Below are 17,464 nucleotides of genomic sequence, written 5' to 3'. Positions count from 1 at the left end.
TGACCATTTCATGCAAGGCTGAGGAAGACCAAAGGGAGTGTGTGATAGACTTGGAGGTGGAGGAGGCAATAGACTTGATTGGGTGATCAAGCTGATGATGGTGAACGTGAGACAGGAGAAAGATTTTGCACGAGAGGGGTAAGTGAATTGTGTTGCACAACAGCAGCTTGGTGTCCTCCAGCATGTGGTGGCTGGGACTGGTGGGAATTGTAGTCCAACAATATGTGGAGGACACCAGATTCAGGATAACTAAGGCACTGCATGCAGGGTCCACGCTGGTCCCTGGAATCCTTGGGCGAGTGTTGGGGGCCCAACACCATGGCAGGACCCATTGCCTTCACCTGCCCTGGAACCCGCTTCATTTTTCTTCTGGCTCCAGTGCTCCAAGTGTCAGCACTTAGTTACAATGACAGTTTTCTGCAAAGCTAGTGTAGCATCACGCTGGCAGCATCGTGGGAAAACACTGCACCGCTCTGGGAGCTCCCACCCAATGCTTTTTGGAGCATTGGTGCTGCCTGCTACCACTGCTACGGAAGCTCACCAGAGGGCAATGGGTATCCCTCAAATCCTGGCTGGAGACTCGCCCTTGCTCCACCCCTCACTCGGCATCCCCTTCTCAAGGTTCTTCCCCTGATTCCTCTGCAAAGGGATGCCGGGCAGGAGTCAGGCTGTAAAGAATGCCAGGATGAGACAATCCCAGGAAGGCGGAAATTCATATGTAGACTGATATGTTCGGGCCATGGGAGGAAATTAAGGAAGAAGACCAGGCAAGTCTAGAACCAGGACAGAGAAAGTGAAAGTTCAGAGAGAGAAAGTGCCAACTTAGCATCTGACTTGCAACATGAATAAAATGTATATTGAACACATTGAAATGACCAGGAAAAAATAGTAGCCTAAAATTGATGCTCCCAAAATGGTGAGAGCTGGTTTCTTCCTCATTCCTCTGTTGCTTTCCAGAATTATTATTGGATGCAATATAGATCCTTTCCCCAATCAAGTGCATTCACTTAGGGCAGGATGGTGGGGTCTACGTATAGGTTGCAGTTGCACGGTTCTGGTCTAAAAATATATATAAAGGGCAAGTGCACCCATGGGTGACTTCTTAATTGCAGATGTCTTTTCTCTCTCTCTCCACTGGCCTGCAGATGTCTGAAGTTTCAGATCACTGCCTTTCTCACAGAAGGCTATTTTTGTCGCATCTTAGATCACAGCAAGGTTCCCCTCCCCCCGTCCCACTGTATGTGCGTGTGGTAGAGACAGAATAGTTATCCTGACCTTCAGCCAACCCTGTAGAGACAGAGTTTGGTAGCTTTTGGCGGGTGGGGGTGGGGAGAATTCTCTAGAATGCCGACTGTGAAGCTGGGCCTGGCCATTCTTGTGAGAGTGCACTTTTCTGGTGGGGAATAACACATGCATTGCACACACGTATGGGGCCATTACTGTGACCCTCTCAACTGAGGCATATGTGAGTATCTGCAAAGTATTATCAGAGGTATTTGCAACAGGATAATCTTCCACAGCGACATGTATGCTACAACTACAGTGGTATCTCGGGTTACATACGCTTCAGGTTGCAGGTGCTTCAGGTTACAGACTCCACTAACCCAGAAATAGTACCTCGGGTTAAGAAATTTGCTTCAGGATAAGAACAGAAATCGTGCTCCGGTGGTGCAGCGGCAGCTGGAGGCCCCATTAGCTAAAGTGGTGTTTCTGGTTAAGAACAGTTTCAGGTTAAGAACAGACCTCCGGAACGAATGAACCCGAGGTACCACTGTACTATACTGCTGCTGTATCAAATTGAGTTAACATACAGCGCCATATTTGTATCTTTTCTAAATTGGCCAAAGTTTTGGATTAATTTCATATACAGCACAGTTCATTCATGGTTGAATATTTGTCATCAGAAAAAAGACCTCATGCTTTTGGGGCTTGTCCTGCTGGTTCCATCCACAAAGGTACAGAATTCTTTGAGCTATCATTGATGCTCAAAGCATATAGAGTAATTACATACACAAACACTACCGATATGTGCTGCAGCTTTTGGTCTGAATCCACTTCAGTGGGTTGAATCTAGCTTGTTCTGTTGGGCAGGATTCACCTCGCCAGCCCAGAGTGGAGCCATTGAAATGAATGGTCCTAACTTCTTTAGGGCCATTCATTTCAATGGGTCTACTCTGGGTAAAAGTTAGTTGATTTCAGTGGGCATCCTCTGCGTATGACATACAGTAGTTGAATACAACTCAGTATTATTACTGTTAGTGGGATTAGATCGTTTATGTTGCCTTGCATTTTGCACTCCCGTGTTTATATCAGTCAGCAAAGGCTTCAATGAATAGGAAAAAGTGGTACAATATCAGGATTTGCTTGGGATTCTTGCTAGCTCTGTCCTGTTGGCTCTGATGGGCTTGCTTAGAGCACTATTTCACCCCTCCTTCTGAATCTTATTCTTACACACCCCAGTTCCTGCATACAGGGCCATAGAAATAGATCATCAAGGTGATGTGGCTAAAGCATGAGGTCAGTCAACCAAACAGCCTTCTGCTTTGTTTTGACTGTACATTAGTCTTGCACCCCTCCAGTATATGCTCTTCTTCTTCTCTTTTTTTAAATTCCTGCTTCTGACATCATTTCCTGACTAGTGCGTTAGTTTAACAGCAAAGCCAGATCCTCTTCTCAGCACACGATGCAAGAAGGTGCTTAAAATGGATTTCCGCTTTTCTTTTCCCTTGCCATGCGTGCTGGTGATTCTGACCATTTCTGATGGTAAGTGGGAATTTTCTTTTATCAAATTGGCATTGCTTTGCCTAGGTGAGCAGAAATGATCCTCTTCGTTCAGATTTCACCCCCGCCACCCCTCTCCTTTAAAGGGAGGCTAGTCTACGGGACTCAGGGAAATGCTGGTGTCATAACCGCCAAAGCATGAAAATGGACAGTCACTCCAAAGTAAGACAGATTTTCTCATAAACTAATTGCAACCATGTCGCCTGATGTACTGCATTTGTAAATGCAAGAGAAATAAGAGGTTGCGAGGTTTTTCGTGTGGGGTGGTGGTCAACACAATGATTCTGGGATTCTTTTATTGTCTCTCGGCGTGACCTTGAACAAATAATTTAGAATACTTGATGAAAACATCTCAAAATCAAGTCTGATGTACATAGGTTTCCAGTTTAAAATCCTTTTGAAAACAATACTCCAAGTCCTTTTCAATATCTGTGCATAATTTTGGAGACAGTGAATTGCAGTGAGGGAAAGTAACTAGCCTGAATTCATCCAGTTTTGCAAACACTGCTTAGATTCTTTTCCCCCTTAAACTACTAAGTAGATGGTGATTATTTCCATTTCTAAACATTCTATGGTGTACTCAGTATAAATCTGTGGACCATATGAAGTCATTTAACGTTTTTTGAGGCCAATGAGTAATGAATTCAAATACATACACACTATGGGCGACAGTTTAAGCTACATGAAAAACAACACTTATTTAACCGACAAACCACATACTTTCTTGTAAAAATATATTAAATGATACCTGAATTAAAAGCTACATTTAGGTCATTTATTTACAGCAGTGGCTCATCAAGTATCCTTCAAAAGGATCAGCACTCATATAAAATTATGAATTGCACTATTTCATGAATTAAGGCTTTCAGTCTTAGTAACCAATATTGAGTTGATTCCATCCCACTTTTCACTCAGATAACATGAAGCTATGAGCTCAAAAGGGGAAAAACCCGAAAAATACAGTTCTCATATGTTTTCTTCGACTGAGAGGTTGCTCATCTTTTTCTGTGACCACAGTCTTACCTCTTTGATTAGACTTACTGTGGTTTCCAATATGTATTTATTTATTTAATAGTTTTTATAAACTGCTTTAAAAAAAAAATCTACTTAAATCTTTTATTACTGTTGCAGGTGTGACTTGTATGGACCTCAAACAGCTTTTTGGCGACGCTGGTGGCAATGTTTCCTTTCCTTTGGAAATTAAAAATCGAAGTGGCATCCTAGTAATGAAAGAAACGAACTGTTCTAAGCCGGAGAATTTTACGATGGACTGTTGCAATGACTGTGACAAAAGGCTGTGCCTGAGGAACGGGATTGTAGAGATGACGGATTTATCAGAAAACGATGAGGGGAAATATACATTTGCTTTTGGAAACGACAGCGAAGTTTTCTTGCTCAAAGTGTGTGGTAAGTAGGGATGGGGGATAAATTGGAATCAGTTCTCATGGGAACTGATTTCATTTGCATCCAATACCTGTTTGCGTTTTATACCGAATCCGCACTTTCTGAAACAATGCATGAATCGAAACACAGACATCCTTCAAAACCTGCACTTATTTTTATTTTGCAGCTTAGCCGTTCTCCAGCCAGGTAGTATATGCACAAAAGTGCATATACTAGAATATATTCATATCTTAGTGAAATCAACATACAAAACTATTCTGTGTTCAGAGAAATTGCTTTGCAAAACTGGGCATATCAGGGGAAATTGCTTGCAGAAATTCCTTACCCCAAAGAGAAATTTGTATCAACATGCCAATCGATTTTCATGAGGACTTTTCGGAAAGCTTTGGCAAACTGATGTGGAAATATAGAGCACTAAATTTAAGATGGGAAAAACGAGTAGCTGAGAGAAACTGAAATTGACATCATTCTATCCATTCCTTGTGGTCAGCATCCTCATTTTGGAATCGACAATGGCAAAATCTAAGAGGTTGATTAATTGCTGGTTCAGCTTCAAACGCACTATGTGATCCTAAGCATACTCACTCAGAAAATAGGTGACGGTGTTCAATGGGAGTTATTTCCAAGGAAGCATGCAGCCTTAGTTTGTGATCCACAAATAAGTGCACTTTAATTAAAGCTTAAACTCTCTAAACCCTTTACCCTAAAACACAGATGGGGAATCTGTGACCCTCCAGCTTATGTTAGAGGGCCAAAAACATATATGATGGCAGCTGTTGTCCAGCAATACTTGGAGAGTCACAGCCTAATGACTAAAGCGTACCCTCCAGCATGCCTCAGATAAAATGAGGCATTCTATTTTACAGTGGTACCTCGGGTTAAGTACTTAATTCATTCTGGAGGTCTGTTCTTAACCTGAAACTGTTCTTAACCTGAAGCACCACTTTAGTTAATGTGGCCTCCTGCTGCCGCCACGTCGCTGGAGCATGATTTCTGTTCTCATCCTGAAGCAAAGTTCTTAACCCGAGGGACTATTTCTGGGTTAGCAGAGTCTGTAACCTGAAGCGTATGTAACCTGAAGCGTATGTAACCTGAGGTACCACTATACTTCAATATCACTGCTGGGGAGGGGGAGGATGTTTTTGTTTTGTGCAGGTTAAGATTTCTTAGTAAAGTTTTCCATGAGACAGACAACCTCACTTGAAACCCACCTAGCTCCAGGACCCACCTCACCCCAATAATCTCCTTGCCCCCACTCCTGAAGCTCCAGCCTTGCACAGGGCTGCCTGTACACCGCCAGCTGCACACCCGCCCCCCAGGGCCCACTCCTGCCCAGGGTCTCCTTCAGCCTCCACCTTCTCTTCAGGCTTGACACTTTCTCCTTGTTTTTATTCTGGCTGGCTGGCTGGATGGGTGACTGGGGGCCTGCCAGGCTGAGAGTCACAACCTCCCAGGGCAGGGATGGCAGTGACATTGCCGTTGTCATCTCCATTGCCTCCCTCCTTCCTCCTCTTCCTGCTACTGCTCCTCAACCAGCTAGCCAGCCGACCTACCTGGCTCCCTCACCTGGACCTGGCACAAGACTCTTCCCTCTTACTCTACTCCATTTTCTCCAACTCCCAGTGGCAAAGGACATGGCAGCAGAGGAGGAGGAGGAGGAGGAGAAAGTGACTCAGTTGGCAACTCTCTCTTCCTCTTGCTTCCGCCAACGTGAAGCCATTTCCAGTTAGTGTAGCTCAATAAAGAGGGGAATTCGGGACTCGACGTGACAAAGTGAGAAGCTGTGATGGCTTAAGGGTTTTCATGACAGTCCTGGCATTTTGGGGGCAGTTGGAGACTATTCTAGAGGCCAATAGACCTCTCACACTCAGCTGTCATACATAACTACCACCACCTGACAGACGCTGCTAACCTGGAAGAGTTACCTCAAGTTGAGAACTTTGCCCCAGGATGAGAACGGAAATTGTATGCTGGCAGCGCAGCGGCAGCAAGAGGCCACATTAGCGAAAGCACGCCTCTGGTTAAGAACAGTTTCAGGTTAAGAACGGACTTCCAGAATGAATTAAGTTCATAACTAGAGGTACCACTGTACTCTGAGGTTCTCGCATACCCTCCAAGTGTCTAGATTTTCCAGGGATAGCCCTGGAGTTCAGAAAGACATCCCAACTTCTGATTTGTTCCCAGAATGTCCATATTTCCCCTGTCAGTGTTGCATTCATCAAGCGTGAGGAGGAGGAGCTGGTGCTTGTCCCCTCCATGGGCTCCCTTTTGCCCTTCTTCTGATAGGAAATCTCTGCTGGGGGGGGGGTCCAAAAATGGGAGGTCGAGGAGGGCAAATGAGAAATGTCCCTATTTTCATCTGAGGAATGTTGGAGGGTATGTTCTCCATACTGTATGGACAGAGGATCCTTGGCTTTTAACAGCTGCACAACGAGCAGAAAACAAGTAAACCCTTTACGGACAAAGAGCTACAGTGATGCAAAGGCTCTTTCCAACATTAATGCTGCAATCTTAGATATCCTTACCTGGGACTAAGACCACCCCCTTCCCTGAACTCAGTAGGGCTGGGCTGTTGGGCAATTGATTTGTCAGTTGGGATACCTAAAATGATCTGTGAAAACGTTTCCATCCATAATTCAAATTTGAGGCTATAGTCAAGGTAGTACCATATATTTCAAGAATAAAAATATTAAAGCTGTTATCATAGAAGGATGCCTTCTAATTTCGTAACCTTAAAGCACTGCACTGGGAAAATATCACAATTACCATATCCCTTTTAAACAGGGTTTGATCAATGGGAGTGTAGGTTTTCGTTCAAAGATGTGGGTTGGTATACAACAGGTTAAAGGAGGGAGCTAATTTATTCGGGTTAGTGTAATAAAAGCACACGACGGCTCTGCACGCGCTCAGATCAGTTTGTTAAAACAGAAGAAAGTGCCATAAGAAAGGTATGCATTTATGATTCAAGTGTTTAAGTACATTACTCTTAAGTGCCACCCAAAGGCAAACAGGCAGAACTGCAAATGCTGTAGCAAAGGCAACGGTGCTTTGGATACACACGTAAGTGGGATTTAAATAGCAAAGATACAACTTGCCAAAGAGGGAGAAGGAAACATCAATTCCTTCATTACTTCAAATGCATGCTTGAATTGCAAGAATCACATTTTGTATGGGAATGTTTTTGCCAGAAATATTCCTTTGCCAAGCTTCTATATTGTGACCCAGATTTTCCATATATTTGTTTTGATCTGGAAAACAACAACAACAACAACAAAACCACCCCATCTTTTTCCAGTATGCTTGAATTCAACAAGTCACAAGAGGACTCACATTCTTTGGACTGGAGCTAATATGAACCAACTTCACACAACCATTAGTGGCTTCTGACATGATGAAGTTGATGGTGAACACATATTGAAGTTGAGGGTTTGGCAAGGCAGTTTGATTGACATGGGCATGGCAACAGATTGAAGTAACATAAGTGTGCTCGTCCTCTGTGCTATATTTTCAATACAGGATCGCACCTTAATTACCTGCCCTTGGGCTGGTACCCCTAAAAACAAAGTGAATAGGAACCTGCAGTCCATGTGATTTGCTTTTGAAGATTCCTGGAATCCCAATTTAGAAGATGGTAAATTTTAGTAGAGGAGCAGGTCTGTTTACAAGGACCATGAGGAGCTTTCAATTTCTCCGGAAGCAAACAGCAGGAAAAATCCATTAGGATCCATTGAATGTTATATATAGTTGAAGGAGGTAATAGGGGATTAAATGAAAAAAACGAAAGTTTCAGATGATGGTTCCAACTGTCCTGTCATGGTAACATTTTTCTCTCTGTTTTGTTGTTCTCTATCCACTACCTAGAGAAGCCTCCAGCTGTTTATATCAATTGTCTACCTGATGGAAGAGCAAATTTGTCCTGTGAAGCAGATGGTCAATTCAATGATGGAGTTTACTGGACTCGGAATGGGAGAAGAATAAATGATGTTGATGCTTGTGAGAAAGATGGTGGCAAGAGCATTATTTTGGGGAAAGGGGTACAGGGAAAGCTCGCTTGCCATAGAAGAAACTCTTGCAGCAGCTCCTCCATTGAGCTGTCATGTAATGGTGGTAACGATCGTAAGTTATATTTTACCTTCTTTTTATGGGTGTTCAAAGTGTTATTTGAATTTATATATCAGCAAATCTGTCTCTCTGACTCACCAACACAAAATCATTTTCCTTCATTCATGGAGCAGCCCCCTGCCTACTGGGTGCTCTCTAGACATTGTTGGACAACTCCTTCCATAATCCCTGACCTTTGGCCATGCTGACAGGGGCTAATGGGAGGCCAAATCACTAGTGACCATTACTTTGCCATGTGGAATGACTTTATATTATACACAAAATTGAAAGAACATGGACATATGCAGATATTGGGATTTTGTAAATTTAATTTCTGGACCTTAATATATAATTAACAGACACACAAGGGAGGGTATTTCTTCCCCTTTTCATGCTTATTTTAAAGACTTTTGGTGAAAGGCCCTTTGAAAAATGATGGTTTGTTATTTACTTTGTTCCATACAGCATTCTCATTTTTTCTTCTGTGATGATTTTTTTTTGGGGGGGGGGACTTTTTATTTTTTTCTTGTTCCTCTGTATATTGGAAAACTCAATGAAAATGTTAAAGTGGGAAAAACATGTCTGAATACATCTTACAACATATTTGAATATGTATGTCAAAAATACACACACACACACAGACGTTTCCATCTCACAAACATCAGGGCAGTGTATGACAAAATAAAAGTAAAATAAAAGCAATGCAAAGCAATCATTAAAATGACTGGCTGCTGAAGGAACATTTTAGACAGCATAGGCCTGTCAGCATTAAAAAGTCACTGAGACACATCTGAAACTGATGTAATAATCTTTCTGTTACCAGCACCACAACTGACACAGCAGTCCTCAGCATAATTAGCTGAATGCTCCAAGGCTCAGCTTCCATTTTGGCCCCACCTTGTGATTCTTGCCTAGATATTCATTGCAAAATAACCAGAAATATTAGTAGCTCACAATAAAATCTCCTTTACCTGACATTCATTGCAAAATAACCAGAAATATTAGTAGCTCACAATAAAATCTCCTTTTCCTGACATTCATGGTTAGGGTAAATCATTCATCATTTTGGCAATGTATTTTGCTTTTTAATGTCTATGTCCTGGACCAGGCAGTTAAAAACAAGCAAACAAAGAATGCAATTTATTGGATATCTATTGCCCCCTGAATGTTTTGAATGGATTGCAGTCAATGGGTTGCTCACATACTGCTAACTGCAAGCAGTCATGCGTGGCTGTGATATTTATGGTGCAGTAACTGTGCAGTTCAATCCCCTCAGTCACAGGGAACTATTTCTGCACTCTCCAACCTTTACGGACCTAGAGAGATGTAGCAGCAGCCGCAAGAATCAGCAAACAGTGGCCTCCTCATGCGATGAAGGTTTAAAATGGGCACTGCATGTCTGTCTGAATAAGTTTCTATGCATCTCATGATGATATCCCCTATGCTCCATGGCTGAGGAGGTTTGAGCGCTGGGTCTTTTGTTCTGGACCCTCCTTTTTCTTGAATTTATGGAGAAAATTTATGAAGAATTTATGAAGAATTTCTTGAATTTTCTTGAATTTACATAACAAAGGAGGATCATTCCTACCTATTTGGGTCAGCACAACACATTTTCCTGTCTGCAGCTGACCAGGAAATGGTGCCAGGAATTCCTGCCAAGTCAAGGTACATAATCCCCAAGGCCATCCATCCAAGTTATCCTGTCACCTGAGACAGAAAACCCCAGAATCCCTCTGTAAAAACTACAATGACAACAAATTAAATAACTAATAAGTTGTTGCCCTTTGTTGATACTTAAATTGTGTTGCCTCATGGAAGGGCTGGCCCTGTTACAACTAGATAGGTGGGGTACAGCAGGCAATCCACACTGAGTGGACCAGGTCTGGAAAATCCCATTGGCACTCTGTAATTCAGAATGAGCCCAGGAACCTTTTGGCTTCCAAAAGCAGTGGTAGTGGGGATAAAAATATTTTTTAATAATAAAAATGTAAATATTAGTGACTAAAAGCCACTTCAATTCCTAGGAGCTAAAATATAAAATGGAAGCAAAGCATACAAGGCTATAAAGTGGATTACTGTATTATGTATCAATGGAATGTTTCTAGCCTTAAGTGGGGTTTTTAAAGTTTGATCTAAGTGAAGTAGGAGGCAGAGTGAATCATGTTCTTTTGTAAGTAAATTTTATTTCAAGTAAAATGAGGGGTGAAGGATCAAAGGGTAGCTCATTCCCCATCAGCCGAAGACCAGTGATTTAAAGCACCCTTAACAAAATACTATTTACAGGCTTCTTTGTGGGGAAGTCATACACTTTAGATGTGCTTTAAATGTATGATATGGGTGTGACTGCAACCTAAATTTGCCACCCCCAAATAGTAGCAGTCTAGAAGCATCCTTACATAACTTCTCCATGCCTGGTAGGATTCTACTAACTAACAGTGGTCTTCTCCCCACCAACATTATTTGCATTAAAAAAATCACACACCTTGCATATTATAGGCAAAGACACCTTTAACATTGTGGTGACCCTGAGTCCTGTCTTTAGATTGCTCCTGTTTCTTTACTGCTTAAGAACAACGTTGTTTCTTTCAATCAGGAGATCTGCTGCAGCACCCACACTTCCTGTATATTATGGTAGCGTGTGGAGGGGGTGCTCTCCTTCTGGCCATTATTGCCTCACTGATCACATGCTGCTGCATGAAAAGCAAGCATCATTTCACTCCAGTGCCTGCGGGTGAGTAGCAGTTTCCCCTCTTCTTTTTTGCATTGTATTTTGCAGTACAATCCTATTGCATGTTTACGTAGAAGTGAAATCTACTAAGTCCAGTGGCATTTACTCCCCAAGTAAGCAATGCATGGGCCTGTAACCACAGTTACAGTCTTTAAAAAAATAGGTTATTGTAGATTAGGCATCCCCAGACTCAGCCCTCCAGCTGTTTTGGGACTACAACTCCCATCATCCCAAGCTAACAGGATCAGTGGTCATGGATGATGGGTATTGTAGTCCCAAAACAGCTGGATAGCCGAGTTTGGGGATGCCTGTTGTAGATGAATCTAAGCTCCTCCTATAACTGCAGTTGCTTACACTCTGTAACAAAAGTGACAATTCTGAAGTTAGGCGGATTTTGCAACCAGCCAGAATAAAGCTCATATTTACTTTCCATTGCTCCTTTGCCCATATCCCAGCCTGCCTCTTAGGTTTTACACTTGACTGCATTTCTGCAAAGGTATATTTCTCATAAGGTTACATCATTCTTGTTTTAGGGACCAAGGATCATTTAGCTGATTTTATTCATATGATCCTAACCTATCTTTTAGGTATGCAGCTCCTTCGGCACATAACATCATAGAACTGTTAGAAGGGACCCTGCACCATGGGATCTATTTTCCAAATTTCTTAGCAAGCCTACCTGATATTTCTTCAAAATCCTTCACCCTAACTCCTTACACTCCTCTTAATGTAGGTTGATGCAACTAGAAAGGTCTCATAATATGCCATGGGAACAGAAGGGATACAGAGGCTTCGACATGATAGGTTTTGCCTACAGGCACCACAAATCATGATGCTGGTGATGTTGACATCAAGGTGTCACATTTTGTAGGTCTCCTTGCATGATTAGGCCTCTGGCAAGAACTCGGTTCTGGCATCACCAGAACAAGAGGCCCCTGTTCCACAATTTGTCCTTGAAGTTTAGGAGAATCCCCATGGGAAAAAATCCAGACCTACTGATCTTATTCCAAAGGGGCATCAGGAGACCATCTGGAGACCTTGCCCTTCTTTACCTAGAGTTAATACAAGTTGGAATTAAACTGCTTATACCCACTATTCACTGTATGCATTTTTGCAGTTTTCTCCTCCTCTTTGCCTATAATTCTTATTCTCTTAGTGCCCTTTACTGGCTCATCCTCATAAAAATAATCAACAGTTTAGTTACATGTGAACAATTCCTCAATCCTAAACAAATGCACAGGTGAAAGCAGGGATCCTGTGACCCTCCAGATGTTGCTGAACTTCAGCTCCCCAAAGCCTCGGCCTGGCTGGCCAATGTTCTCTTGGATGAGATGTCATCCAGTAGAGGGCCACAGGTTAGCCACCTCTGATGTAAAATAGGGCACCTGCTATTTTGCTCTATGAAGCATGGCAATTGTACAGGGAAATTTTTTTAGGGGTGCTTTGGGTTTTTTATGGAGAGACCAGGTACAGTTTAGTAGACAGCAATTAGCACTGGTGAAGGAATACCCACAAAGCCGAAACTCCACCTCACCCATATTAATTGATTAATTGATTTGCCCCCTTTCAGTCTCTCATTATGCTTTCCAACAGAAGATGAAAAGGATGAGGGGATAACCCTGTCTGCCATTTCCAGTGAAGAACCAAAGAGTCCTCCTAATGGAGACCCCTGTGAAACCACAGATGCCCTTGTTGCCAGCACCCCCAATCCTGGTAGGTACAGTTATATCATTGTTGTTGTTATTAAAGAGCAAAGCTGTGTGGGAATAAATGTATTTGTGTAGTTCAGGGATGCAGAAATGGTGACCCTCTAAAAGCCACATGCAACAATTTTTGTGTGGTGGCCATTCCACAAAACAGTAGAGTAACATGTAGAGTAGCCCCCACATGGCCAAATGGAATCATACAGAGTTCCTCCACAATAATCGCTTGTACACTGGGGCTCTTCCATAATGATTTCAATTGGACGAAGTTTTGTGAGATGTTTTATTGTGATTGTGTTGTAGTTATAAGGTTTTACTGAGACTGATGGCTGTTTCAATATATTTGTCAACCATTCACTTGGTTGTATTGCTTTAGTGTTATTGTTTACGTTTTAAATGATGTGGGACAAGTACTTTGGTGCTTGGATCTTGCTTGTGGGTTTTCCTCAGGCATCTGGTTGGCCACTGTGAGAACAGGATGCTAGACAAGATGGGCCTTTGGTCTGATCCAGTGAACTCTTCTTACATTCTTATTTGATGATGATGATTTAGTTGTTTGACTGATACACGTCATGTACTGCCTTGTGAGGTTTCTGTTTAGATGATGGGATATAAATCTATAAATCAAAAATTTAAAAAGATAACAGCAAAAGGAAAGCTGAGATGAAGACTTTGTTGAAGATTATAGTAAAGATTGAGGTCCGAGACTATGTTAATTCATTTTTATAGCACATTCTAACTTGTACTTCCTTTAAAGGTCCTGAGACCTGTGAGAGTTTTAAACCAGAGCACAAGACAGATCCAAATCCTACACTTCAACCTAAGCTGGCACTGGAGACTAAAACAGAGGAAGATGTTGAAACAGCATTTCGAGAAGTCATGGTTGACACTGAAGCCCTGGAAACGGTGGATGATTGCTTCCCTGATCCTATTGATGCTTGATCAGATGTGTTCCCTTTAACCCTTCCTACAGTCTTGGGAATTGGTGTTTCTTCATTCCATGATGTTATATCCATAATAATAGTGTCCTTTAAAAAAACACCTGCCTACAGTTAGCCAAATCTACAAACCCACCTAAAAATAGTCCTCATGGGCCAATGTGGAATCCTTGCTCCATGTAGCAATTAGATTTCAAATTAAATATGACAGATCTACGTGCAAGACCTTTAACCTTCTAACAATCTGATTAATTTTTCCTGTTTCTATGACAATTTTCAGGCTTCTCAAAACCCCAATATTTTTGGTTCTATCAAGGCACAGGCAAAATACCATACAGGAGTCCCAAAGTACACATTTTATACTGGAATGGGGCCAGAAATTCCCTAAAAGTTCCAGAAAAAGTGTTGAGTTCTGTACTGGGATGTTTGGAATTATATCACAGTAGCTTTCGCAGATTCTTGTGGTCAAAAACAGTCCTATTCATTGCGCTGGGTGTTTATATGAACTGATGTTGGCTCATGGATTTCAGGGACCCTCAAGGAGGGTATCTACAGAATTCCTTTACCTGGAAGAGGTGAGGCACGAAAACAGAGAACGTGGAAAGTGAGGTCAGTGGCACTGTTTGGACAGTGGACCCTTTGTCACTTTACAGGCCCAAAGAGATGCCCAACCTCATCCCCTTCTGGAGCAAGTTCTGACACTCCGAGCTTCCATTTCTAAATATTTTTTGTTCCATCCAGCTACCTTTTAGCAGAAAGTAGGGATCTCTGTGCCCACTGCTGTATGCCCCTTTGAAAGGAATGATGCAAAAATGCTTCCCAGCACATGTTCCAGCTCCAACCTTGGATATCCAGATGTTGTTGGACTACAGCTTCCATAACCTCCAGCCATGGTCATGAATGGTAGGAGCTGCAGTCCCAACAACAGCTAGGAGCACAAGGTTGAAGAAGCTGCTCCAGTGCACAGTTTGTGACTAATAGGAAGCACAGAAACAGCATTTTGTTTTTATATTTGTGATGGAGTTTTAAACATAAATTGACTACTGGCCTAAGCAATTTGATAATTCTCTGTATACGCATTGTGCTTTCTTGAGTGTTCCAAGCAGTTCACATATATCTTCTTTGTAATTTGCAGCAGGTGTTCCATTTCTTTCCTTGCCTGCATCTTGCCTTTGTGTGGATGTGCTTGCATCTTATTTCAGATGAAAGGCTGGAGAATTTGAGGGATTCTCCAGGTGCTCTTTTCTTGTGGTGTTGCTATTTTGGGCCCTTAGTTAGATAGAAAGGCTTTGCTGCCGCTGCCTGAAACACTGCAAGCCACTCTGCTGTCTTTAATTGGGCATATACTCTGCAGGTAGGCTTTAGGATTAAGTTCTAGAAACTTCTAAGGGGGACATTATTTGCTCCCTATATGAACATACCCTGAGGTAGCAGCACTCCTTGAAGTAAATGGCCTTGGGGACTTACTTCTGAGTAGACATGTATAGGATGGCCCTGAGAATGTTTCAGAGATTGGTGAAGACTAAAGAAAATGGCACTACAGTTCCATTCATGTGTACTCAGAAGCAAGGTTTATGACTAGGTAAGTTTGTATAATATTGCAGCATGTGTGTGTCAGTAGTACTGGCTTTGGGTGACATTCCATTGCCTTTGAAAAGAAGTCAGTCCTTAACTAAACGAGCCAGTCTCTGCTTCTAAGCATCACTAGCTATTATTAGATCGTGAACTCCTGGCTGGGACTTGTTATGCATTTGTTTTGACGTACAGCTCCTTGTTCAGTGTGGACCCTTTTATAAATATTAAATGCTGATGACTAAACCCACTCTATGGCTACAGAACTGAGTTGCGTTAGAATTAATTTCAGAGTCATGTCTCATTTACTGGAAAAAACCCTCTTACCAATACTGCCACTGCCAGGAGCCATGAACATCCAGCTACTGCTATCTGATGAGACCATTTTTACACAAATGTTTTGAATTATTCTATTTTAGAACTCAGATCTAACACATGATTTCCAGGCTTCTTATCCTATCTTTGTGGCTTATATAGGCCTTGTAAATTAGATGTGCAGCACGTGTCCCAGGTATGTTTACTAAGCAATAAGTCACATTGTTTTAGGCTGTTATCAAAGTTGAAACTTTGCTTGTGTTCCAGCCTCTCCTGCCATTTATAGCTATGTTTGATAATGCAGAAAAGATGCACATATGACACAAATAGGCATCATAGACTTTACATTCACAAGCCTGACTGACGCATGCCCTGCTTTAAGCCTTGTGCATAAAAAGTCTTTAGAATTTGCAGTTAGATTCTGGGGACAACGCTTTCCTTAAAATAAAATTAAAAGCTTTTAAAAAACTCACCATGGTGTCTGAATGTCATATGAGCATGGATGTCATTGATATGATGTTTGGCCTTGTGATTCCTAGGAGAAAGGCGTATGGGCTTTCTTCCTGCAGAGCATGCTAGGGTACAGAGTTCAACAGTATCTAGAATAAAGTGAAATTGCTTTAAGTTAACTATTGGGCTTAAAAAAAAAAACCCAACCCACTTGTGAAGGTGATATTGCATTAGAGGCCAAGGTTGAAAGAAAGATGCTCTGGGAGATTCTAAGACTTAAAGTAAAAGGCTGGGACTAGGCTAGTATTTCTCGTGTGCCAGCCAAATGGTTTACTGTGTCTTTACCATTGATTCCCAAGCCAGGGGCCCAGATGTACAGGCCCCCTCCTCTACCCCTTCTGAGAAGATTGCTCGGTTGCAGCACATCAGAGTAGCCCCCTTATCTGCTGATGTTTTGTACCACTTGCACCCTGCTTGTCCATCCCCCTAATGTCTTTATCTGCCATCCATGATGTGACTGTGGTGGTGACTGTCCTAGGACTAGGCACACGTTACTTGACAGGCCTCTTGAGCTTCGTACTAGTCTAACGTACAGGATCTTCTAGAATCCCACTTTGCTTCATGTGTAGGAAGCTGCATGTTTACAGCATTAGAGAAGACGTGTAGACAGCCATAAAATAGCTTCAGAAATTCAGCTGACAGCTACAGCTCGCCATTTTGCTTTATTCTTTCTCTCTCTATTACAGCAATATAAAGCTGGGAGATTCATTCTTCTGTAATGTTTTTATCTGCATTCATGCTATGGTGTTTTTTAAAATAATGCTGTACCCTAACTAATAAAAATATTGTTTTATAAACATAATGTGGAAAAGTAAAGTTATTTGTACTGTACCATTGTTTTGTTCCTTACCATAGCAAAACTACCATCTGGAAAGCTTATCCGTGTAGATGTGGCACCAACCATGCCAAGTCATTCCCATCTCACTTTCCTCAGCTCTACTTACCCAAAGCTCCTGTTTCTTATTATATGGTTATTAAATAGATTTATTCAAAGGAGCTCAATACAATGTAGAAGGTACTTGGTCCTCCATTTTATCCTTGTGGCAACTCTCCCTGGAGGTGAAGCTATGAGATGTGGCTGGCCTAAGTGAACCCTGTGAGTGTGAATTCTTAGTCCACCACTCTAAGCATTGCACTAAACCAGCACCTCCCAACTTCCTGTTCTGTTTTGCTGCCCTGGCCCAGGAAATTGGATTTCCAGCTTGCCACGAAGCCCTGCTCATTCCTTAAGGATAAAATAAAAGGTTTGGGGGCAAACAACAACTGTTACTGATGGACAGGCTGTCAGAAGTTCTAAGCACTGTATTACTTCAGCCTGTATGTGCATTTCATAAGTGCACATAAAAGAGTCAACCGTTAATAATTCCGCTCAGCCGACAGCAATCAAAATAACAAGTTATTTTATGAACTGC

General features: G+C 42.0%; 1 protein-coding gene across 1 annotated transcript; it reads left to right on the top strand.

The window, feature by feature from the left end:
* Positions 1–2,641: 2,641 nt before the first annotated feature.
* LOC309368089 (uncharacterized protein) lies at positions 2,642–15,998 on the top strand. Its single transcript, XM_081907905.1, has 6 exons — positions 2,642–2,763; positions 3,913–4,188; positions 8,047–8,301; positions 10,880–11,017; positions 12,608–12,727; positions 13,475–15,998. Exons 1-6 carry the CDS (start codon positions 2,703–2,705, stop codon positions 13,657–13,659), a joined length of 1,035 nt encoding a protein of 344 aa, XP_081764031.1. The 5' UTR covers positions 2,642–2,702; the 3' UTR covers positions 13,660–15,998.
* The last annotated feature ends 1,466 nt before the right edge of the window (positions 15,999–17,464 follow it).

This window comes from Podarcis melisellensis (genome assembly GCF_964234715.1).
Source record: "Podarcis melisellensis genome assembly, chromosome: 4".
Lineage (NCBI taxonomy): Eukaryota > Metazoa > Chordata > Lepidosauria > Squamata > Lacertidae > Podarcis > Podarcis melisellensis.
The sequence above is the reverse complement of the archived record's forward strand: the minus strand, read 5'-3'. Positions and strand labels throughout refer to the sequence as shown.